Source organism: Eufriesea mexicana, unplaced genomic scaffold (genome assembly GCF_001483705.2).
Source record: "Eufriesea mexicana isolate 0111107269 unplaced genomic scaffold, ASM148370v2 scaffold2665, whole genome shotgun sequence".
In the NCBI taxonomy this organism is placed as follows: domain Eukaryota; kingdom Metazoa; phylum Arthropoda; class Insecta; order Hymenoptera; family Apidae; genus Eufriesea; species Eufriesea mexicana.
Genome location: NW_016910743.1, coordinates 733,070 through 760,594, shown reverse-complemented (window position 1 = coordinate 760,594; position 27,525 = coordinate 733,070). Strand labels below are relative to the sequence as shown.

General features: G+C 32.9%; 1 protein-coding gene across 2 annotated transcripts in view; it reads right to left on the bottom strand.

Moving 5' to 3' along the window:
* The window catches only part of LOC108550370 (uncharacterized), a 136,714-nt gene extending 131,793 nt beyond the window's left edge, over positions 1–4,921 (bottom strand). For both annotated transcript variants that reach the window (XM_017904117.1, XM_017904116.1), the window contains exon 1: positions 4,601–4,921. In XM_017904117.1, the coding sequence (XP_017759606.1) occupies positions 4,601–4,682 (82 nt within the window). In that variant the 5' untranslated portion in view covers positions 4,683–4,921. The remainder of the gene's footprint in view (positions 1–4,600) is intronic.
* Positions 4,922–27,525: the final 22,604 nt, after the last annotated feature.

Here is a 27,525-nt window from a genome sequence, read left to right as displayed (position 1 = left end):
CAGAGTATCGTGGTTACCATGCAATCTATACGTTCAGCTGTTACCAGAAAATTACTCGACAGCATGGAAAATCGTTTCTCAGGCACCATTAATGCCAGAGATAGTCTAAGCTATTATTTCGACACCAAAATATTAACACGCTATATAATCACCATATTACGACGTCTTTGAATATTTTCTTGTAGATTGTGCGAGTCACATAGAATTCAAAGTGTTCGTTGCGTTCTTTTAAAATTTCCTAACTTTGTGCGATTTGAATTGATATTTTAAAATCTTCAATTTATATTCTTTTCTTCTCAACTTTTAATCTATCATCATTAGCTTGTACACGTGATTGTTTTAGCTCTTGACGTATATAATAGCCTGAAAATATATGATAAAGTTCTTCGTGCTTTCAAGTAGATCCATTATTTTACTTGTATCATTTTTAATTTCACACTGTTTTCTAGTATGATTAAAATCATTATTTTCAGACACGTAACACGTTTTATACCAAGATGTGCGTTATGATTGATATTATAGTGTTTTATCTTTTTATAGATTAGAGTGTTATAACCTAGTATGTGTTATTAAAGTTGGACTTATTTTAATCTTATATTTTCTTAATTTATTTACACCTGACATGTACTCTCCAGCTTTGTTGCAAGACAGTCTACAATTAAAAATTAAAAATTAAATTCTAATGATTTGCGACTTGCAGTTTTAAATATATAATTTTATACTGCTTGTGTTTAACTATTGAGCTACGAAAAAGTTATTCTCAGTGAAGTTGATCATCCTTTTATCTAGCTAACGCACCCCTTAAGTTAGTAGATGTTTAATTTGATTATGTACATAATGCTCAATTTTCCTTTAATTTTATCTGTATATCCAATAAATATGTACTAATATATATTGCAGTAAATATGAAGCGAAAATAGCCTAACCAAAAGTCCCCTAGGAAATAATTTCGTCACTAATTCTGTGTCACACTCATCTACGTCACAGGCCAAAATCATTTTTACCAAATAGCAGAAAATTGAACCGTCAGATCGATTTCTAGTTGGAAGTCTGGCAATTAATTTCCTAATTCCACCAAAATGAAATTCGACGATCACCGATACACGTACTCAAGCAATTACGATAAACCATAATGTACCATCTCTTTACACAATTTTTACACGAGGAACTGTTTACTACCCTATCGGTGCAATAACTTCGTAGCCTATAGACTACGGGCCATGTTGCAGAAGGTCTCTCTACCAACCATAATGTATTTCCAGTGAACCTGATTTACCCTGTTCTTCGAAAGCACACGTAGTTTAGGTGTTACACGTAATAGAAGCACTTCACATTAAATTTTCCTTCTTATTACCACTGGCTCGTAATCATATTCTTTACTCGCTTTCGATATTAACTTGCCACTTTGTACAACAACTCGGAATCAGAGGAATCAGCGACACACGACCTATCAAGTGGATGACTTCATCGAATTCCTCGCGCGATGCGTGTGATTCACGATGCCGCGATTTTCTTCCCTCCGCGAAGATAAATTAGCCCCGATTCGGTAAAATTTTTAATCGAACTTACACACGACGGTGAATCGATTCGTGGCTAATAAAGGGATTCGCTGGGACACCGATAATTTTCCGTGCGTGGTCCATTCCCGTACTAAATTTCGCTAATTGAACGTAAAAGTTGGCGGAAATGAATTAAAAGCGAGCTTAAGACTCGCCCACTCGTGGAACCCGAACCATCGAGATCGTAAAAACGGCAAGAAATTATGTAAGTTTCCGGAAGAATCGCTTCTTTTACGTTATTTTATAGTTCCCGACGACGTCTCGCTTCCTCCTTGGCTCCTTCAGTTTGACTAATGTTTTCTACATGAAAGGACCACTCCTTCCAGACAGTTTCTCGTGTTTGCAAATTAAGTTTCTCGTTTTTCAAACGCTTGGCTATCGTGCCTCTATTTTCACTCGATTTCCGCTTTAATTTCTTCTCGCGTCAGCGTTCGCGCTCGCCTACGAGCTTTAAGCTCTATTCCGAAATCCATACTCCATTTTACCACGATGCGAATGGTAATCTTGGTGGTGATGAAATTGCTTTCTAATCGTCGGTTATTTCGTGGATGTTACTTAATTGCGATGCGAAATACATGTTGCACTTTCATTCTTCGGTTGTCCATTTGGTTGACCACTTCCGGTTGTATTATTCGAACGTCGGTTCTTGAGAACTATGAAATTCGATTATCGCGTAAACAGGGACGTTTAATTTTTACTGCGACGAGAGGACCATTGTGACGCCATTTTTTGGATATATTTTTGTGCTTTATTTTGGTTCTATTTATTTAAGCACTGAGAAATATTTTAAGTATAAAATGGATATTCAGTTGTTGGAGAAGTTTGGAATTTTAAGTGAATATTTTGGATGTGGATTTTTAAATATTTTCTAAAATTGTATTGCCAATTTTAATAATTTTATTTGTGATAAATTTTGGTTTAGGAAGAAGTATTGAAGATAATTGTTATTTAAAACTTGAAATATTTCGAAATTTCGATTAATTATTTCGCACGTAAGATGTCAAAAATTTTTCAGTATTTTTCAGTGTTATTAAGACATTTTTAATAATTGTGTTAAGAGCTGATTTTAATTACTATCGTTGAGGCTTTATTCTCACAAATTGATGTCGAAGTTAATGTCTATTCAACACTTGGAATACTTCAAAATTTGGATCAATGTCTCTGAATATACAATACTCAGAATATTCAATAGAAGTATTGGCGAAGATACTTTTAATAATTCTAATTAAATTACGTTCGAGCATAAATTTCTTAAAATTGTTAAATAGAGGATTATTAATTATAATCCCGCAAGCTGCGTTCGCAATGATCATTAATCACTGATATTTAAACTTCACCTTCATCTACCACTACCCAACCGACTATTCAACCCTTACAATAACCTCGAAAATCTTAATCATATATTTCAAACACAAAACCTCAAAATTTGCAATAAAAGTGTTAAAAATGCACTCTTGATAACTACATTTCCAATAATCGTTAATTACCAACGTCGAAACCCCACCCCCATAAATACGTACCAATCGTATCTACTCGACACTAACAAAACTTCACTGAATAAAGAGAATTTAAACAATTTTCAAGCTGCTAAAAAGCAACGACAACGAATGCTTCTAATAATTACACCACCAAAGACGATCAACACGAACCACCAGAACCTCGGTACAAAACAGATCCAAATCTGTGCACGCAATAGAAATCCGTCCACGTATGACTCGTAGCTCGTTTCGCCCTCTTCCGGCGATGAAAATTTTCGTTTGGCCATTGTCGTGGGAAAAACCGCCCTAATCCCGTTCCACGGCTCTGTCATGGTGCACAAAAGAAGAAAGCTGGTAACGCGCCGTTCGAGGTGGACGCGGAAGTCCTTTGCAGCCCTGTGGACGCCACCCTACGGAAGATTCACCGAGAGAGGAGCATCGACGTCTAATAGAGCCAGTTGAAAATTCCGAAAGTGTACAGCTTTTCTAAATCGAATAACGCCGGGGAGATACGTTTTTGCACTCGACGACGTCCGTGCGATCCCTTTATCCACGAAGTTACGTGACCGAAACACGTATCCGTGGCGCGATTTCTCGACTTTGGAAAAACAGGGCTGCGAACACCTTCACGAAGACGAATGGGCTCGCGTGTCGTTTCGAAAAAGCCCGTCGCTTCCAGCCGCGAAAAGCGCGCCAACGAAAGCTCAGCGGACCTTTAAAAATCACAGACCCCTATGGGAGATGCTGCCCCGTTAAACTGCCGAGGAAACTACGCTAAAATACGTTTCACGTTAACGCTTTGGTCTCGGTCAATTCGGTAACTACAATAAAGTGTCCTTGACTTGGTCAAGAAGTGGAAGCATTATTTCCAACAGTCAGAAGAATGATTCGTCCCTAACAATCCAGTCCCTAGCAATCTTCTCCGGTTCTGTAGGCAGGCTGTAGGAACGTTGGTGTCTCTAGGTATCGAGAAGCGAGGATTCGACGAAATTTGGTAGAAACTGTAGCAGTGTCTAGAATTGGAGTGGCACGAAAGAAGCAATAGGAGCTCCGGCACGCGAAGAATTTCGATCGATCGCTGAGAGCGTCGATCACTAGCATTAGGATTCGCCTGGACACGTCTGTCACTCGGGAGTCCTCTAACGTCCGAAATTAATTTCGTTTTTATCCCACCCTACGGTCTACTTGGTCGAAGATATTCGATTTCTAGATCACCAGACTGGCGTACAAGATTCTCCAGATTGGATCCGAGACATTGTCAGATGAGGTCAGCGGCAAACGCCAGCAGCCAGTAATGTGGTCCTCTAGCGATCACGAGAGAGCAACGGGTTACGATGCAATCGCGATTCGAACGGTTCCTTCACTATGGTATATCCAGTTTCCCTCGAGAATTAAAAAATTTCGCTTCACCTTTTTCCAAAAAAAAAGTATCGCAAAAATCGTTTGGATCCGTGAGGTGTACCAAAGGTAGCATACCAGCACGCTAGTTGTAAACTGAAAGGTAGGAAAAGATGCGTGAAACTGCGTCACTGCGTTTCTCTGAGTCGCAGGTTGATTTCTTACCGATCACAAAAACAGCGAGGATGACGAAAAGGGACGCGAAAAGGGAAGGTCGCGCTTCTCGATATCTTCTAACACTTCTCATCGTGTCTCCGCTTTTCTCGTTTTTCGTGATTATGCACTCATACGCTCACGGTTCACTGCTCCGTGTTCATGTTAGCACTTGCTGTCTAGCCCGCGTTGTCACACCTTATTCCCAGAGATTTCGTTCACCAAACACTTCACCAGATTACGGAGAATGCCGAATTCGTTGCTTCGTCCGTTGCTAGATCCACTGATTCCGGATACCAGGCGGATTAATCGACCACGGAGATTAATCTGGGCTGACCGGGGACGACGAAGGTGGTTAAAAAAAAAAAAAACGGGGAAGCCGAGTCGCGGGTTGACCGACGAACAAATTCGATTTGCCGATCTCTCGCGGTCGGCGATGGCGCGCTGCGCGTCTCGGGACGACGTAACGCGAAGAGCTCTTCCGGTCGACGTACAAGCGGCTACTGAGGCTCCCGCCGCAAGCACGGAAAGCTTCCAGTGCGTCGACTCGGTCGTGCAACCCGAAAGCTCGTTTCTCTCTCTCCACCTCCCTTGTATTCCCTCCCCTGTCGCCTCGTTCTCTCCTTCGCCCCCTTCCTCGAGTCTGTTCGTTTCACCCCCTCGGCCATTTTAGGGTCGTCGTCGCGATCAGCCGCGCCAGTGCAGGCTGCGCGCGCGAGAGAGCTTCCGCGTCCTAAAGCTGGATGGCACGGGGAAGGGGTGATTGATTGGCGATGAAACTTCGCGACTGATTGAATCTTTTTTACGTTTCAATATCGATATCCCCAGAGTGGGATGCATGGCACATGCCGGAAGTGGGTGGCGGGCCCGCGTGTACACGGATGTTAAGGTCGGCTGCTCGGGGTAGCCGAGGTTCGGCTTCCAAGGATAATTCCTGATATTTAAGCACCGCGTAAAAGTGATAAATTAACATAGCCCGGGCATAAAGTCTGTTATTTATTCGCATAATTAGACCGAGTAATTGAATAAAACGAATTTACCAGCCGGGTTAAACATTCCCGTATCGCCGCATTAAGAAATAAAGTGCACACACAAGTATCTCTAGATTGTCGGGTAAATTAAACGAGTAAAAGTTGCATGTCAATTTAACTAGCAGATGATTCATTAGAAACAATAACTCGAAAAACAGTGGTTATTTATGCATGTCAAAATGAACAGAGAATCAAACAATATGTCAAGGAAGTGGTCAAGGGGGTTAAAGAATTTATCGAACAATTTCCTTAGACACAGATTAAACCTGTTTAAGTCAATCACGATTTCCGTCTGAACAGACGGGGTGGCAAACGAAAGAAGAATCAAGTATGATTAAACCTTAAAGAAATCATCGAGTAGTTCTTTGAGAAATATATTAACTCCCTTAAACAATCCAGATTGTGACTCGTATTAATTGGACTACGATTTCAATATGCAACGATACTACGGTGAACACCTTAAGATTGTAATAAATGTCTGGAACTTGCTAGGATGCTGGCCGTTATGACGATTAACAAGCGTCGGAATTTCTCGTCGAGGAAACACGTAATTGTTCCAATATATAATGCGTATAGCGAAGCGGACGACTATTAGCCTGATATGCATCTGCATGTATTAGAATATACGAGGTAATTGATGGGACTCGTGATATATAGCCTTCGTTTTGATATCGCGAATGATTCTCTGGCTGGAATAAGTCACCTGGAGATGCATCGACTCGTTCGATATACTTATTGCGACGTCGTCATCGACACAACGAGCGTTATGTGGCTTTGATTATGTCGGCGTAAAGCTCCGGATTAAAGTGAATCTCGGTGAGACGGTGGTGGGGAAATGTGTGGCGGGGTGGGAACCAACGAATAGATTTCCTGTTAGCTGGGCTGTACAAGATGGTGTCGTGCTATGACGAAACAGTAACTGGCTTCAAGTTTCTTCTTGTCGAATTTGTAACATTTTTTGAAAGCTCCTGCTGATTATTTTCGAGAGTGCGGTAACCGTATCTGTTTTTGATTTATGGGTTCCTTTTCTTCGACGATGAAAACAGGGGATGTCAGTAATTCCTTTTTGCTCCGAATATTCGTGATTGTTTCGAGGAAAGAAATGTCGCGTTGCAATACTATTATATGGATAGTAATATATTGGAAATAATTAAACTTGCAGAAAATTCTATTATAAAAGTTCATAAAAGTAAAGTCGTATAAATAAATTCTTTTAGACGGAAATAAATCATCGCTACGTTTCGTATTGGAAATATATAAGGTGACACAAGTATTGCTAATAAGCTACGATCTGTGTGACGAGAGAATTTAATACGAGGGTAGAAAAATTTATTCTTCGCGAGTTAACTGAAATCTTAAATCTACACCGAATCTACCACTAGTCATCGTCGTGGACTTTATTAGAGAAATTCTGTAACAGGAAGCAAAAAATTGTGCAGTAGAGTTTCATGGAAAAATAATAGTCAAGACAGGGTGGAAGGAGAAGGGTGTAAACGTGAAGCAGACTATCGTGGTTACCTGGCAGTCTGTACGTTCAGCTGTTACCAGGAAATTACTCGACAATATGTAGAATTGTCTCTCAGACATCGTTATTTCCAGATATGGTCCAGAGTATCATTAGGATGCTAAAATATTAACACGCAATGTAATCACCGTGTCACGATATCTGTGTATATTTTCTTGTAGATTATACCGGAAGTGATAACGGTCTCGCTGTACTCAGATGTTGAGGATATGGGAGGATGAGATTCGAAGGGTAATTCCCGATTCTTGCCCACGATTCTAGGGGCTACTTTGAGGGAGTAGCATCGTGTGGTCACTTTGATGCATTGCTTTGGATTAGGTGTGCAAATGGCGCTGATGGGAATGCTCAGGATGAGAGGATGATTGTGACACGAAGGGTCTTCGTATAGTGATGAATTCTTTCCCTGACGTGTTCGAAATTTGGAGACTAATAACGTTTCTTTCAATAAATTTTGATCTAATTGAAACTCGCGTGCTTTAAAAATTGGAATTATTAGAAGTATATTAGAAACTGTACATGATTGATTATTTGATAATTAGTGTTTCGTGTTCTTCATGAGTGTGCATTTTTCGAATTTTTGGTTGTATTTTTAGTATATTTTTATCGTTTACAGTTAGTAAGGAGTTAAGAGTGAATAATAGTGTCTACAGTAGTGTGGAGAAGTATATAGTTCGTTATTATACATGTCCACAGTGTATTAGATTAGGTTAAGGTCCATTTATACACTTCAACGAATCTTAGGCAAACCTTGAACGCGCTGTTGATGATATGACGATATAACTAGCTATATTCTCACTTTACATTTGCGCTGGTGACAGTGAAAGTGGCCTAAGTCATACACATTTCGTTTCCAAATATCAAAAGTTTCGCGTTTTAAATTATTATAAATAAATTAGAACAAACTGATTACTACAATTCTTGGTTATTTTGCCAAAAATAGTATGATTTTATTACAATGTGAAGAAATTTATTATAAAATAAGTCACAAAATCGTATCTCTTGAAGTTTTGTGTTAGGCTATTTGCAGAATTAGTCTCATTTGAGCATAATATAAGAAAAATGAATTGGCTTGAAATTTCATCAAAAAATGGTCCTAATGGTCTACCATTACTTGTTACTCTCAAGACAGAAAAATTACACAATATACTTTAACAAAACCGTCCTATAAATCTCAAATATTCTATAGTACTTTATACAATTGATAGACGTAATAAATTATCAATGAAGTTTCTCCAAAATAATAAAATATATTTTGCAGCGAAGCGCTAATGAATAAGTGAAAACGGTGCGATGTGGCTAGACTAGGTTAACCGAGTACAGAGTGTCTGCCTGTGTCATTTAACGAAACGAACGAAATGATTCCATTGAACACAAATTTTACCAGGTGAAAACGAACTACCGCGTTTTATTGGTCGAGTGATTTCTAAACGAAGTGGATACGTCAGAAGGAAAGGGTAGTTAGTGCACCCTTGCCTCTATCTAGTCGGATTGGGGAAATTCAGACGCAACTAACGGTATTTGGTTGTCGATGGTCACTTGCCGCATCTGGTGACTGGCTGCTCAATACTGGCAGTCTACAAAGCTCGATGATAAAGCAATTTCTGAATTTTTCACTGGGCTTTGTAGCCTTGTGGGCTCACGGTGCGACGATTTATTACGAGAGTCACTCGATATCGCGAGGCAAGGGTTACATCGCCGATTAATTGAACTCCTCTGACTCTTACAGGTTATTGAAATAAATCTTTACTCGCGAGGCGAGAGTTTATTCATACAAATGACGAACGGAGTGAATTACCCACATTTCTCGACGCGAATATTTTTTGATAACGAAATGAAAATAAATGATAATGGAATTTATTGGAATAAATAAAAATTGGAGTAAATTAGGTAATGATTAAAAGCTAATAACACATAATTAATTGTTATATTTATATAAATTACTAATCATTAGCAATGAAATTTTACCCTCACGAACAGGTATAAAAATTAATTACCATTTAACACTTTGAACAACTATACTTAGAAATTTCAAATATGGAGTATTAAGAATTTTCATATATCGTAATTAATATAATATTATCAATATTTGTAGTAATTACATTTTAAAATTACTCTGATCTTCTTCATAAAAATATAATATTCTTGATCTCGTGATTAATCGTTGAAGAAAAACATATATATGTAATTATTACAATTTCTATTATTGATATAAATAAAAATTGGAGCAAATTGGGCAATAATTAAAAGATAATAACACATGATTAATTGTTATACTTATACCAACCATTAATCATTAACAATGAAATTTTACCCTCCCGAACAGGCATAAAAATTAATTACCATTTAGCACTTTGAACAACTATACTTAGAAATTTCAAATATGGAGTATTAAGAATTTTCATATTTCGTAATCAATATAATATTATCAATATTTTTAGTAATTACATTTTAAAATTACTCTGATCTTCTTCATAAAAATATAATATTCTTGATCTCATGATTAATCGTTGAAGAAAAACATATATACGTAATTATTACAATTTCTATTATTGGTATAAATAAAAATTGGAGCAAATTGGGTAATAATTAAAAGATAATAACACATGATTAATTGTTATATTTATACCAATTAATAAATCATTAACAATGAAATTTTACCCTCACGAACAGGTATAAAAATTAATAACCATTTAACACTTTGAACAACTATACTTAGAAATTTCAAATATGGAGTCCTAAAAATTTTCATATATCATAATCAATATTATATCCTTAATTATATCCTTAAAGTAACTTTGATCTTCTTCATAAATATATTACATTCTTGGTCTCGTGATTAATCGTTGAAAAGACATATATATGTAAATATTACAATTTTTATAATTATTAAGATACAATTCGAAAACTTAGAATTGGTATAATAATGGTAATTATTCTAGCGAGGGTCACCAAGTATTTAACACTGTCAAAATGTTATATTAGGTGCTCAAAACGCTCTCCGTCAACTTCAGAACATTTATGTCCTCTCGTTGGAACAGATCGTTACACCGAAGTCAACATCCGTGCATAAATTACACCGCAAATTTTGCTCGTCGACTCGTTCTAGAATCACACAGGGCGCACCCTGTTCTATTTGTCTATGCACGTGTCACGTGATCGTAAGGTGAAGAGCGTAGGATGGCGATTTAAGGGGTGAAGGGTAGCCTCGAAAAAGTCGAACCTGACCTTATCTAAAAATATTTTATCTATTACCGATAACATGTCCTTTATAACCATGAGAGTTTCAACAACGGTTTTTCGATATACCGTTTTGTTTAGGGGATACTTGCTGAAAATGGTTTACGCGATTTACCCCGTATAACGGGACGTATTCGCGAGAAACTTGAAAAGTTGAAACACACTTTCAAGTTTCGCACTTTTCTGTCCGGCCGCAGTGTTGAATACGAACTAAGCGATTCGATTTAACATTTGCGTGGAATTTGAGGAGTTACGTGGAGTATGTAAGTTCGCGTTAACTTGAGAATTTGAGTAAACATGTACCGAGATCGAACCGGGGAATTTGAGTAAATTGAGATCGAGTCGAGAAACATATACGTCGAGGTGAAGTTATAAAAATTCAATATGTATAAATTAGGTCAAATTGTGCAAAATTAAGCAAGTATACATTCCGATGAAATTGAGATGAATTTGAGGAAATGTATATTGAAATTAAATCACACTATTTATATTTTTAGAGAAAATAGATATTGAGGTCAGACTGATCAACTGAATAAATATATACTGGGGTAAAAGGATACGATTTCAGCAAATACGATTAAACATAAATTGTTGGAGCACATAGTCAACTGAAATTTAGCAAATTGAGAAAATTTATGTCAAAATAAATAAATTGAGTGAATATATTTCATATTTGCGTGAAACCAGTATACAAGTACAGTATAAATTTTAGGTCGCTTAATTATTATGATTTTCAATGTTATTTAATTTGCCACTTCTGTCTAGGTTCTTCATTCGTAATGGACTACATATGAATTTAATACATTGTCTGCGTTACAGTGTAAATTTTGGGTCGTTTAATTATTATGGTTTTCAATGTTATTTAATTTCCCACTTCTATTTAGATTCCTCATTCGTAATGGACTACATATGAATTTAATATATTGTCTACCTTAGATTGTCTACGTTAGAGTATAAATTTTGGGTCACTTAATTATTATGATTTTCAATGTTATTTAATTTTACACTTCTGTCTAGGTTCTTAATTCCTAATGGACTACATATGAATTTAATACATTGTCTACGTTACGGTATAAATTTTGGGTCGTTTAATTATTATTATTTTCAATGTTATTTAATTTCCCACTTCTATTTAGATTCTTCATTCGTAATGGACTACATATGAATTTAATACATTGTCTACCTTAGATTGTCTACGTTAGAGTATAAATTTTGGGTCACTTAATTATTATGATTTTCAATTTTACTTAATTTTCCATTTCTGTCTAGGTTTTTCATTCCTAATGGACTACATATGAATTTAATACACTGTCTAGCTACAGATTTCATTTGCACTCTTCATAAACAGCCAAAAATAAAAGGGATGAAGGTAAGAAGAAAAATAAAATTAACTGTCTCTTATTTGAATTTCTAAGAACGTACAATTTCCTAGACACTAATTCCTGTATAATTTAATTAAATCTTCCAAATGATAATTTCGACTAATATACTATATAATAATTGTCACCTGAGTATATACTTATCATCATCTAATTTCAGTAAACAGAGTCACCTCCTAAAATTTCTACCTAGCTTCCATCCTTCTTTTATATCCCACCATAAAACCAGGTTTGCGATGCATGCTCGTTTATCCAACACACTCAAAAATAGATCATCTGGTCCATTTTGCGTTCGTTAAGTGTATCTAATGACCTAACGCGTCCACCCTTTCCTGAGAGCGTCATCATGTGATATTAATTTTACTATTCCTAACTGTGGATACACAACAAAATATCTTCAAAATCTATAAATTGAGTAAATTACATCGCATTGACTCATAAACTCCTTCAGTGCTGCAATATATTTGAAACTGATTTTTAGAATAAAGGATGAAAATAGTCAGATGATAGGTAGCGTCTCTGACTGTTTACGCCTAATACACTTATGACAATTGATAACGAGATGATTGGTCAAGAGGTGTTGAATCTTTCGAAACGAAGAGCAGGCAGTCTAATGAAAACCTTTGGAAAGGAAAATCTTCACAATCTATGATAATTATTAACACTTCGCACTCGAAGATTTTTTGGCCAGAGAAGAGTAGAGAATCAAAGATTCTCTATTAAAAAAACTGACGATACTTTTTTGAGTAGTAAATAAGGAATTTTGTAATAATAGAATTGTAGAATTATTTGATTTCGACACCTCGCACACTGCTACATTACATTAAATTTGATATATTAATTAATATCGATCTTCCAAATTTTATGAAATGGTGACTGAGGGTCACCTCTCGAGTGCAAAGGGTTAATAACTTATGTGGGAATGGTGAGCCCGGCGTGTTTAGGGTATAAGGGCGCCACCTGTGACAGTACCTTTTGTGTGAGTGTCACACTATTATCTGATTGGTCGAGAGGTGTCGAATCTTTCGTGCAGAAGAGCAGGTATTCTAATGAAGACGTTTGAAAAAGAAAATCTTCGGGATCTATAATAAGTATTAATAATATATGAGGGAATGGTGAACGCTGCGTGTTTAGGGTATAAGGGCGCCACCTGTGACAGTACCTTTTATGTGACTGTTAATGTTTCTTCTTTGCTAGGGTTATAAGGTTGATTATTGTATTAGAGCTTCGTGATTAGGATGGCCTGACTGCTTCGCTCTTTTTGATATCCCAATGTCTCCTCTGTTATTGATAAGCGAATCTTGCCTGAAAGAAGGATTTGTAATTCAATTTTCAGTCAAAGTGACCCAATTTCACAAAAGCTGACCCTGTCCTCTCGCGAGGTAAAACGATCTATTCATTTATAGGGAAGTTTACCACATGGGTCACCTGGTCCACTGATGCAAGGTCTTCGTCTGCAAAGCATCAATCAGGGTTTCGATGGAATTTATAGCTCGACGATTATAAGTAGGGGCTGCACAGGATCACCCAGAAGCTCTGTAGGCGTTTCTCAGGTAGGTAACACGAGGAGGAGGTTCTTATTAGCAACAAGCTGATCTAGCTCAACTCATACAAGTTTTGTAAAAGAGTAAGTTGTAGGGACTGCTCGGCCAGTTTTAAATCTCGCAGAATCGATTGAAACGTTGGATCTTTGGTTCAGCTATAACACGGCTTCATAAATTATTAGGTGCTATCCATTTGGGGATCGCGTAAATTTGTTCTTGCTCTAATATGTAGTAATAAGAATTGACAGGTACTGACCTTCGAATAATGACAGGATGTCAAAATGATTGCGTAAAAGTATTAATAACGAACGTCAAATTATTATGTTTATTCTAAAATTCAAAAAATCAATTTCACTTTAATTGTTAATGAGAAATATATTTCCTGTTTGGAAATTACTACAATGTAACAAAATCACGTCGTAAATAACAAATATACAGTATCGTGAGTTTGCTGTTTAACAATTATATATTAGATTGGTAAGAAAGTACTTTCGGTTGTTTAGTGTGAAATAAAACTCAATTTTTTCTATACAGTAAATGAACTTTAATCGGTCAAATATCTTCCATTCTATTCGATGACCTTTTGCCATCTTTCTGGTAACTTCATGATCCCGCGCTCATAGAATTTCTGGTCCTCATCTGCAAAAAACTTAACCAAGTGCGTAAATCTCAGAAGGTCGACCAGAACGTTGTGGGTATCTTTCAGTGAAAAATTTTCAGAACGAAATTTTTTAAACTAATTCTGACACGTGCGTTCTGTTAAACAATCAACACCATAAACTCCTCGTATCTCTTTGCGAGCCTGAGCCGCATTCTTGCCTTTATGAAAATAAAAAAGTAAAATGTGTCGAAAATGCTTATTTTTGCACTCCGTGTTAAGACTGACCGTGAACTGACAGTTATAAACGAAATTACACGGAATTTCACGAAATAGCAACCTAAAGGTATCGACTACCACATCTCAAAAGAAAAAGATTCTAACATTGACAAAAAAATAATTAAACAAGCATAACATTAGTTACTGATGCAAACCGAAATTACTTTCTTGCCAACCTAATATTTATTACAAATTATAATATACACACGTCACAAAGAGATTACAACGATTAGGTATGTGTGGTGAAATTTCCCTTAATACTATTATTATCTCGTTACTGTTCACTTTCACGCTTTCCATAACAAACTGACTCTCTTCGCAACATATTGCACGATTGCATAATACCACGCATTCTAGATCTTCCACTCGCACTTCCAAGAACATACGTATCTATATTCGTGCCATCACTCGACCTCACATACTCGTATTCACACTAATAAAACCAAATCCAGGAGTATGACAGCGGAAATGCATGTTACCAATTGAATGTTAAAATCGTGAGTATTTATTGCGTAATCAAATAAATAACAGCGCTTCTTGAAATGTAAATAAATATATGAAAATGGCATTGTTTATTTTCTCTGATGTAAAAATGAATGGTTTAAAATTAAATTTCTTTTATTACCAATGAATGGTTTGTTTGTTTATTTATTTTGTATACCTTCGTGTGTATGTAACTGGGATCGAGAACACTTCTTTTTATTATACTATTATTATGCGATTACTTCCATGAATGATTACTGTATATATTACTCATGAAGGTTATTACTAATTACTATATAATTATTGCCATAAGTTTTCATCGTATTATTACCACTATAAAGTATTACTATATTACTACTAATTACTGTGTAATTATTGCTGTAAATTATTTCCATATCATTACTGCGAATTACTATGCTATTATTATATAATTATTCGTATAAATCAATGGTATATGATTACTATACTGTACTATATAATATAATTATGCATAAGGAATTATTATATTAAGTATATTACAGGTTACTGGTCAGTAGTTCTACCTTTCAAGATAGTATTTCATAGAATTCTCTGTATTTTTACCTTGTATTAGTATGTCACTTGGAGAAATGACAGAAACCACAGGTATACTAGCGCAATGTCAATGTCAAGATATAATCCCTAACGGACATGGCTTACACCTACAAGCCTTAAATAGTCACAATGGTGTAAATCTGGACTGTGAAAGACACAAATTCTCGATTTTTCGTAAATAACTATCCCAGTTGTGTAGAAATTATTTCCAAAATTTCTATAAATACTGCTTCTGCAGCTTCCACATCCTCGGAGAATTTAGTACACGAAAATTATATAATTTATCAAAATGAAGATGTACAGGTAAGATCAAGGGGATAACGACCTGAGAATACTTTATACTGTAATTCTTGATCATCTTATCATTATCGATACATGAGGTGCTGTCGGTTTCACTATGGGTTTAAACTCATACAAAGGTCACATGAATGTTGTAATTATTCATGGAAGTTGACGCTGAAGTTCTAATACATTTAATTTATATTTAATTAATATTGATAATATTAAAGATAGAACAAAATTAATTCTAAATTTCAAAATACGTAAAATCGCTATAACGTGATAACGAATATTTACGAATATTAATCTCTTCTTATTTAAATTAATAGATACTATAACCGAGCAAAGTTGATCAAAAATTCCTTAAAAATTAGCCTACTTTATTCACATCAGTAAGTACGTGAAGCAAATAAAAAATAGAAAATATGAATAAAATTAAATGACAAAGTATAGAACGTGTCAAAAGTCAATTCCTCCCTTTCTTTTATATAATTAATTTGTCTTTCGTGATTTTAAGAAATATTTGAAATAAATGTTATTCACGTTATAAGAAAATATTTTAATTTCATGTTTCAATAGGTTTCTGTGTTTATGTGAATTTGTAACAATACATAAACAATCGATTTTTTACTTATCGCATAATTAATATTACAAGCGTTATTCTATGGTTTTTGAAACGAAGGAAATGACACGAAAATTTTTGTTAGCTAACATGATGCCACAAAAGTGAAAACGTGTGGTCGATGGAGCGTTAAGAACAGCGACGTGAATTGCGTTCATAATACGCACGTGACTTCTCCGCCATTTTTGCAACCGAACTTTTCTACCTACCTTTACCTCAGCATTTTTAATTTGTTTTATTAGGTCGAATAAAAAGTTTTAGATCACATACTAAATCACGAAAGACTTGCTTTTACCTTCAACACTATCTAATTATAACATACTTCGATTAAAAAATTCAAAATGGTTGAAGATCCATTTTTTTACATTAATTTTCATTATAATATTTTTTATTTTATACTTATTTTTGTTATTTCATCATTCGTCATTAAATCATTCATTTTCGTATCTTATTCAAAACTAATTCGCATACATAATTCAAAAATGGCACGGATGAAGATTATAGAATTTGTTAAAAATTCAAATGCAACAGAAAATATTAGGAACTGGTCGTAAATTTTATATCGGTTACTCTACTTCGCGAGCGAATTTACTTCCGATATACATGTACATTATTATATATACCATAAAAATTCATAAAGACAAAGCATACTATGAAGTGCAAAAATTTTCGCACAAGAATTCAGTCTTAAATTTTTTCAAAGAAATTTTTAATATTAAAATTGAAAGAAACATATTACGATTTGTAGTCCATTGTTTAATGTCAATTGTTAATAGTCAATTAAATTATTAATGCGATTGTTAATAGACGATTAAATTATTAATACGAAAAGAATTAATTTTGATTTATCTGAGAGATGAAAATTCAATTCCAATTCTTGTACAAGTGAATTTGTGCGCGAATATTTGTATGTGAAGAGACGGAAATTCTTTAGGAGAAATATTGTAATTTGAAATGACACCTGGGCAAACATGACATCGCGAATGAAAATCACGAAGAATTACGAGATGCACTGTCTAAATATTTCAATTTGTTAATTAAACTTATGCAGAAAATTTCAAACTCGGTAAAGATAAATTGTTTCACGACTGCAGTACAGATATTTATGAGGCTATTTAGAACGGGAGGTACACAAAACAGCATACAATAGCAAAATATTACTCCAGATAGCACTCCAAGATGTATGGAAACAAAGTTAAACTAGATTAGAGAAACTGGTAGCTGGCATACTATAATCACTGCTAACTGCTATAATCAAGACCGAAAGGAGACATTTCAATGAAACTAAAATTTAATTATTAACGTTGACTGCTGTGGAAAAATTATGGTAAGTATATAACAAATTCAGTAATATTCTATACATATATACGTACCACATACAAAACCATGTACCAAATACTATATAATTTGAAGATATAGCATTTATATTATAATATGTATGCATATTAAGCACAATGTTTCTCTGTTTCATATACGAAGGTGATTCAAAATTATGTTATCAGGCCACATTAAATTTATTCGGGGAGACGAATATACAGGGTGGTCCATACAATTTGCACATCTCGAATAATTTCTAAACTGTGCGTTGCTCTAAAAATTTTGCAAACAAAAATTGCATGGTTTGACGGGGCTCATTACGTATTCCACGAGGATTAAAATGTATAACGATGATTTAAAGTCTAATAAAACAGCTAATTATTCATTTTACCTTTTCGAAAAACAAAATTTTTCAGTAATTTACCAATAAACAGTTTGATTAAAGCTGTTTAAGAATCGTGTGGTTAGCAAGGACAATTATGTTAATTAAGATCAGTTGAATAACATAGGATAGTTGAAATGACCTTCATCTGTAATATATTATGGCACATCGCGTATAATTAATTCACGTTTACTGATCAGCATCGACAGATCACTGACCATAGATAACATGACATTCAACTAAAGCGAATGAGAAGACGAGAGCAGTATTTATCGATGCTCCACAGTATTACTGATTTTGCACAATATTCTAGATTAATGCATGCAATTGGATTGGATGTTTTAAATAAAACTGTGAAAAGTAGTCGTATGATACACTTATATATTTTTTATTAAGTGCACAGGAATACGTTAAGTACTCGAAGCGAACACATAAATATATTATATTACAAATTGTAATATTTATTGTAATATTTATTGTAATATTATATTACAAATGTATTATATTATATCGACCAGTGTTTAATGTTCTTATTTTCAAAATTAATGAACTCTTCGAAAATTCACCATATTTAATTACTAATATTTAATAGTTATATAATTCTATGTATGCTTTCTAACGTAATTACATAATTTGGTTATTCCATATCAATAAAAATTATTAATTTCAGGATAAAAATATTTTTCGACATATTATTTTCAAAGATTTTCAAAATTCCATATATTTAGTTAATTAATATTCATATATTTCTATGTAAATATTTTTTTCTAAATAACTATCTAACTTTATTATTCTTTATTTATCAAAAATACAAATATTGGAATTAAGAAATTCTTTAAATTTTTGTACATATTCGTACAATCTTATTATTGTATTATTGTATTATTATTTTATACGTTATATTATTGTAAATATATGTTGTTAAATGTTATTACATATTTATATTATTATTTTGAAAAGATTTGTATACTGAAAAACGATCTACTTGACAGGAATAAAATCCCATAAAATATTTCATATTCCAATTCATTTTGTTTCTTTCTCATAATTAACAAATATAACTATCTTCATAATAACTCCCCACTGCTCTGAATTTTTCCACATACTCCTTAGTTTATATAGTATCTATTTATCCATCTCCTTCACTTTCTCAATCTTCTCTACTAGACGAATAATGATAGACCACCTTACTTACATACCAGCTACCATGATCAGAACGTATCCTATATCCTAACAGGACAAAATTCAAAATTAATACACGAGAAAGGCCGTAGGAAAGGAGAAAATAGCATTAAATACCTAATAACATCACCTTGTATAAATTTCGCAGGAAAAGCAGCCTGATCGTTAGGTACAGAATCATTCGCAGCAAAATTATTGCCTGCTATAATATTTCCATAAATACAAATACGCATAACAGAAGATTAATTAAGATAAAAGTCACTCTCCATTCATAAATACTCGCAACACTTTAATACTCGCATTTTTCCAGACGTGCAAATGCGTCTTTCATTATAAATATAAAAATGCAGACGAAAAAGAACAAATAACGTCCTCCATTGGGATCTATAAATACAACATGGGGTAGTCGTTACTCGTAGTACCTGCAAAAATTCAATTTGCCATTTGCGCTTCCTTTCTTCTTGCGTTCAGGCTGAAAAACAAAAACGATAGGCATCTCTGCCACGAAGACTGGCCTGGAAAACAGCATCGCGATCATCGTGATAACCGTTCTCCTTCAATCCGACTGGTTTGACATAAGTGACTTGGGCTGATCCGAAAGGAATCTCGCGATCACGATCGTATCATTTAAGAGGAAACAACTGGATATCGTGGACGGTTAAGTTAATTAAGGCCGGATGGATGAGTCGTGTCCGAGTGAGTGACCCGTATTCGAGATATGGTATTAGCTGGATCGAAGCGTGACTGACATGTACACGACAATGGCATTTCACGTCGCTGTCTATGTTTCAGTTCTTAAGCATATGCTTATCAGATTCGATACGCTACTTCTCGCATGACAAGTGTGTTAGAAAAGTCACGCGAAGGACGTACATCACTGACCTCTTTCAAGGTCAGTCTAGTCAGCTCATAGTGCACTTGTCTTAGGCTATTCCAGGAAGGCTACGCGTGTAATGGGACAAGTTGGAGGGATTGTTTTGGATTGTTTCATTTGTTGCTAATTCGTGAAATGTCTCTGCTGACGTTTCTTGCAGAGGAACTATTCCACTAATTTATTTGTCGCGTTACAATCGCGTTACAATACTTTGAGGTTTGCTAGATGATATAAATATATAATACTACTACTATAGGGATGTTCGAGTATAGGTAGATACCTCTGAAAACTGGCTGAACGTAACAAATTTTGAATAGGGGTGTACAGATATTGCCTGGGAATTAATAACGAACGTTCCATAGAAAAAACGAAATGGATGTTTAATAATGACGTAATAAAAACGGTGACAACAATTTTATCCACTAAATTATACCTGTTTTTATTCATTCATTTTATTATTCATTTTATTACCTTTTATTATTCATTCTCAATTTATGATTTTTCTCTATTAACTTCTGAAATTCTTGCTTTTAAGTTAATAGCATATATATTTAAATTAATAATCCTATATATGTATATATATATGAGTCCTATGATGTGATGAGTCCTATATATATATATACATAGGAAACACAGGTGTGAATTAATTGTGAAACTTCAAATTTAAAAGCAGGAATTTCAGAAGTTAATAGAGAAAAATCATAAATTGAGAATATATGTACATTCTTGCACACGCGTATTTTCTATTTCTTCAATTATGTTTAATTGTTCCAAAAAGATAGTCAGATTCATTATCCAGAGCCTTTTGTAACCATGCAACTCTCTAAGCATACATCTTCCACACCTCCAGGTAGACTGTGAACCGCCATTTTGCTGCTCATTGTGTCTCTCCAAAGTTCATCGTGGAAGTTCGTCAGAACTCCGTGAAGGCTCTGTATCACAGAAATGTAACGTCCACGCTATTTTTAACCACGGTATAAATAGATTTGCATCAGAGTATAGAGTCCAGTTTCCATATAACAGCTGATCAGCGAAAATAAACCGTGTTTTATTAAAGTATATCGCGTGGTATTTTCGAGAAATCTCTTCTTATAATAAAAGTAGCGCGGCAGTATCAAAGTCGGAAAACGTGAAGGGGACATTGAGGCTACTCCAAGATTTCATCAGCAACCAACACAAGGCTAGCACGTTTCATTCGAGCAACTATCGCCGCGACCCAAACATTCTCACTCGTTCCATATAAATTTTATCACCCTGGCAGTATTATAAAAGAATTTATTCCAACCCTTTGGTTGCAATAGGACAGTAGATCTAAGTGAACATCCATAATCTCCTGTGAGATAATATATGTATGCCTCGTTATTTATTTATCTTATTATTATTATTATATTTCTTTTTCATTTACTCAGAGTTTATTTCTGTTAATTCTTAGGTCATTAGCGACATCTTTTTGATAATTTCTTCTTTGAGGTTGTATTTCTCGGTATATCTTGATGGCTTTTAAGGATTTTATGATGTCCATTACAGGGTCTTATGACATTAACTGTTTGAGTTCCAAGAAACACGGTCACAGTCTCAGATTTTATATCAAAAAGTGCTATTGCGTTGGGTCATGACATATAATTGCCAAGCGTTTGACGTCAGTTGTAAAGCCACTTTATTTTTATTGATATTCAAGATTAAGAAGATACAGTTACGCTGTTCGCATTTTGCATTCGAAAATGTCACTGCAACGGGCTGCAATGTGGCGCTGCGATCGCACTCGACTGCAGCGCCACATCGGTCTCGCTTAACACGTTGATGATGGACGATAAATGATTAATCATTGCAGGTAGAAATATATTCAATTTTGTATCGTGTTGTTAAGAGTCATTCACGAGATATTGTTTATTTACTATGACCAGCAAAGGTGAAAGCACGCAACATTACGTTAAAATCAATTGTATGTGAATAATGATAAAATGAAAATTTTCTCTTCTCGAAAAGATTTTATTAATAAATCCTAGTATTCCAATAATTAAGGTTATGAATGGTTTTTTAATTTGTATTGTCTGCTTTTATTTCTGTATTCCTCACATTAGAATTAGAATATAGTTAATTTAACTATATACTAATGTGTTGGTCGTACCTTGAACTTTGTTATGATATGTTTTGTTAATATTTCATTATGCTAAAGAAATCATGTTAAATAATCCTTACTATGGAATGGTTTGAAAAATTTCCCTTTAATTTAATTATTTAATCGTTATTGTTATACATTATTGCCTAATTTTATAATTGTTATATTATTACTTCACATTACGTTTTCCTAATATTATTATATTCAATTTTATAATATTTAAGATATTTTTTATAATAGCTTCTGATAGTATTTAATTTCGTAATTGTATACAGTATCATTCGAAATATTTATGAAATTTAATTTTTTGCTATAACTACTTTCATAATATTTAATTTTTAAAATACTAATTTTATAATATTTAAGGTATTTTTTACAATAACTTCTGATAGCATTTAATTTCATAATTTTATACAGTATCATACGAAATATATAGTCTTTTATTATTCATCTATCTCGATGTTTATATTTGTTTACACAGTTTCAAACATACCATATGCATAATATTATCTAATCCAGTTCTATGAATTTCAAAAACGAAGATCAAAGGTTACGTAACAGAAATACACGTCTGAAGCGTTAATATTAAGATCTCGTCTTTTCAAAGCCTCAGTAGGAAATATTATCTTAATTTTCACCCCGTCAGTCATCCTGCCCTTCCTATTTAGCGCGTGAATAATTCTACATAAAGTAGAAATTATGCAGCCAAGAAGTCGCTTGATTCTCGTTTCGTCGTCGTTTCAACTTTTCATTTAATTCAATGTTTCAGAACCATTTTGTAATTTCGTTCAGACATCGAATATTATCCCGCCTAAAATTCGGGACAGCAAATTTCAATGAAAATCTACACGATATTGCCGTTCCATGGCAGCTCGATGAACTATACATACATAAACTCATTATAACGCGGACAATGTCATTCCTGTTTCAAATATCATTGATCTCTGGGTGTGCTAATACAATTGGTCCACATATATCCACGTGACACGTCACAATACGATATGAATCTTAAAAATTTTTCGCCAATATTTCAGTAAACTCACTATAATATACGTGTATATTTATTAATAAAAGTTAAGAAAATTAACAAATATTCATATATTCCTTATCTTCTAAGGTATATAGATTAAAATGAAAAAAAAAGAAAGAAATATGCTTAATACGGAATATTTGGAAAAAACTACTATTTTTAATTTTAATATGTACGTATACATTTCAGAAAATAAAAAATATAGGAAAATTAGCGAATCATTACGTTGTTTTTTAATTTTTGTCAGAAAGTGCACTATTATGTGACACGATTTTTGGGATATTTCAAATTCGCCCCGGGTCTTTTTTAAAACGAACGTGTTTTTCAGAATTACGGGGCTTGGTCGCGCTGTATATTTCGCGCACAGGGTAATAACAGTTTCAGTTTCATTGTTAAATTATTACAAAATATTTATCTGAAGATATAAAGTACGTAATATGTGAGAGGAAAATACGAAAAATTTAAATCTTCCAGCGAATATTCGATACGCGAATGCGTTGGACCGTGGGATAGGTCGTTGTGAACAGGATTCTCGGTTGAAGTTTCCACTAAAATTCATCCCTTTCAATTGTGGTGTACGACAGTGTCATTTGCACGATGCTTCGAAAACGTGCAGAAAATTCTGGAACAAAGTTTCTTCCGATTGGTTCGACACATTCAGTTCGATATAATGTCATTAAAATTTGATCTTTGTTAGGTGAATAGAATGATCTATTTTGTTCCTTTAATTGGGAAATAATGTTTAATTGGATGAAATTTTCTTTGCACTCTTGATGTATTTTATTAGTGTACAATTTATTTACTTCATGATACCTTTCGTACTATATTTTATATAAATTGTTAAGCGAATGAAATAAGCTTTAAAGGATATATATACTATATTTTATGTTACATTTTATACTATACTATATTATACAACTTTTTCTATGTGCAGTGTAGACGATATACTATATATTTTATATTATTTAATAACATACTATAGTATATTATGTTATACTATAGTCTTTTATTACACTACAGTATACTATATATTTTATATTACTTGATACCATACTATAGTATACTATATTTTACTATAGTATTTTATTATACTATAGTACACTATATTTTACTATAATATACCATAGTACTATAGTATTTACTATAGTATATTATAGTATACTATACTATATTTTATATATTTTCAATAGCACAATATTCTATAATTATAGAAAAGAATAATTATATACTTTGTACTCCACAGTTCTGTAGACTTTTCTTATTATACGAGTCTATAAATTTATTTATAGTAAAATGCAAAATAGTCTATACATAGCAATTATGAAATACTAATTTTCAGATCAAGCTGTTATCAATTCTACTTTTTATTCATTACAAAATTTAATGTATATTGGACAGACTCGATAATGCAGATAAAAGCATTTCCTAACACTGAATGTATTACAATCGGTCAAAATAACTGGCTCCAAATTTTTTGTCTTTGTAATTATCGAAAACATAAAACTGCTATTAGTAAAATTAAAATTGATTTTTATTGAGAGAGAAATATAATCATATGTACATTTCCATCTCAGCATTTTAATTGGTAGTAACTACGTTCATTACATTTAGGTACATATTAAATTTATAGTCGGTAGTTTCATTATTAAAAATTAAAAATTAAAAATTAAAAATTAAAAATTAAAACTCAACTTATAAATTAAGAATTAAAATTTAAAAGTTATTATACATCTAAAAAATTGTTAATCAATTATAAATTAAGAAATAGTTTTGTATAATAAAATCTACAGGAAAAGAGATTATTTTGATCACTTCTCGAATAGTATTTCAGTATTTCCATTAAACTAGATATACTTAAGTATCGTGTAACTAAACGAGTATCTGTATATCTCAAATTTAATACGATACAAATAGAGATAACTCCATTTTTCAGTGATTATTTCTCGTTTGTTGATTTATGTATTTTTAATTCAAAATTAATTGAGAAAATAATTTTAAACATTTTTAATGGTAATTTCCTACGGTTTAAGGAAATGAAAATTATATCATGGTACATCGTTTTAGATCAGACAGGTTTTGCAGACGAATAGGCGAATATTTCAACGAGCTGAAATAACGACTAATGCTACTATGGAAACGGGACGTAATCCAATATTTACTAAATTGAAGTATAACATGAAATTGTGGGCAACGAAATTCAATTTTTGTAGGAATTTCAAATTAATATTGAAAATAAGGAATAATATTTCGAAAAGCGTATCTTCTCACGTTATTTAATTATTCTATACTACCTTTACGTTAACTTGGTATCCCTCGTTGGTAAAATTTAATTTATTTATTTTTCAACCAACTATTTATTTCCACTATGAATATTGATAAATTCTTTTAAAATTCATATTTTATTTTTAATAACAATATCACTATTACTATCTGTGTATCGCTTATTATTTCATTAATAACTTCCAGATAATAATATAACAATATTATAATAAATAACTATATACTGCGAATTCAAAATCTGTGAAATTAAAACTCGAATATGTACTCAGAAAAAGATTATCTAGAAGTCAAAAATTTCTTAATTTTTATATATTTTGATATTTTCCAAATTTTAGTTCTATTAGTATTTTTATGCCAAGGAAAAACTACAACAAAAATTGAGCTTATAATTTTGGTTGAAGCTTGAACACTGTATTGATAAGCCACACTGATCCTAAAACCATTTTCAGAATTTTATTCCTTATTAAATGGGCGAAAAGTCGTAAGGTAATACAAAGATTATGTTTACAGCACTGCAGAAAGAAATTGTGGTAATCATTGCTTTAGTATTCGCCTAATTAAGATTAATGAAACCAACACGATAAATTAACGTTTCAATAAAAGTATTAAATATGAATATTAATTGTGATGCAATAAAATGAATGTATTATACATTACCATTTTCCGAACCTAAAAGAATGCTGAACTTTAGCATCGTTTAACAAGAAAAATGTAATTTTACTCCTGAATTAATTATATTTCTACTTTGGATCTCTTTAATAGAGGCTAACGATGTGTTCGTATAATTCATTACTAATTATTGCGTAACATGGCTATGCACCAACATTTATTACCATTTTAAAAAGAATTTTAAAAAGAATTTCATTATGATTTATGATAATGGGTGCATGATAATCACACACGAATTTAACAAAACTTTTATCTCTGAGAAATGGTTCAAAATATTCAGCTACCGATTATTTCATACTTATAACTATAGCATACTAGTTCCTTCATAGTTGTACTTAAAATATAATTGTAGAATAATAATTACAATATTCCTTTATAATTATAATTACAATATAATTGTCGTATTATAATTATCATACAACTGCATAATTGTATTATAACTATAACTATATTGGTTTATAGGTATATTATAGCTACAATTATATAGTTATATAGTTGTATCATAGCTATAACGATATAAAAATAATATAATTATAATTAAGTAGTTACATAGTTATATTATTTCCAAAATATATAATTATATAATCATGTTACAATTATAAGCATTTAATTTTATATATGATACATAGTATAATATGATATGAATGATTCAATTGACCTTCAAAAGTAAGAAACACTTAATTGAAAAAATATTTATTTAAAAAAAGGGAAAAGAAATTCAGAATAATAATTGAAAATATAAGTTTCTCTTTTTACGGAAAAAACCGTTTAATAAACATATATTTATTTTAACACGAGTCATTATGTTAATTAAAAATATCTCTCACAGAAAAGAAGAAATAAATATGTACAGTGTATCGATACGTACCGTGTACCAATGAGATTTCGAGTGCGATAAATGATCATGCTGAAGGATATTTTGCCATTTTATTTTTAAAAGCAATAATAAATTCACGAGGACTAAAAGCAGCAAAGGCGATTTTTAGTGTATTTTTCAACGAGATTTTCCAGCCGTATTGAACATGCCTCAAATGAATTTGCAAATATGTTCTATAAGGTTATGTTACGTATACTTCAAATACATATTCGATTTCCTATATTTTCAGAATGATCAATTCGTGCGATGAAATATTAATCTCGTTTCAATTCCTATATAACCGCGGACAAGTGAAAGTTTGAAAATTCGTCAATACTTTACAAGATATTTTATTTGTCATGAACGTACACTCTACATGTGGAGCATTTAATTCCTGATGGGAAATTACACGTACTGCAATATATATTACACCAGTAAGAAATAAATGCTCGTTCGCGTCTTTTATTATTCATCCCCCATCCAATCCGCCATCCAATGCGCTTATCAATTGGTTTTGAGGTTATGTATCCTCATATTTTTAAAAAATTTCGGTGTTTTTACGACGGTTGTGAACTTCTATTGCGAATTGTTTTGTGAACTTCGATTCTATACTTTGCATAGGATTTCCTATTTTAAAAAATTGTGCATTTATTAAAAATTTTTATTTATCTTAGTTGA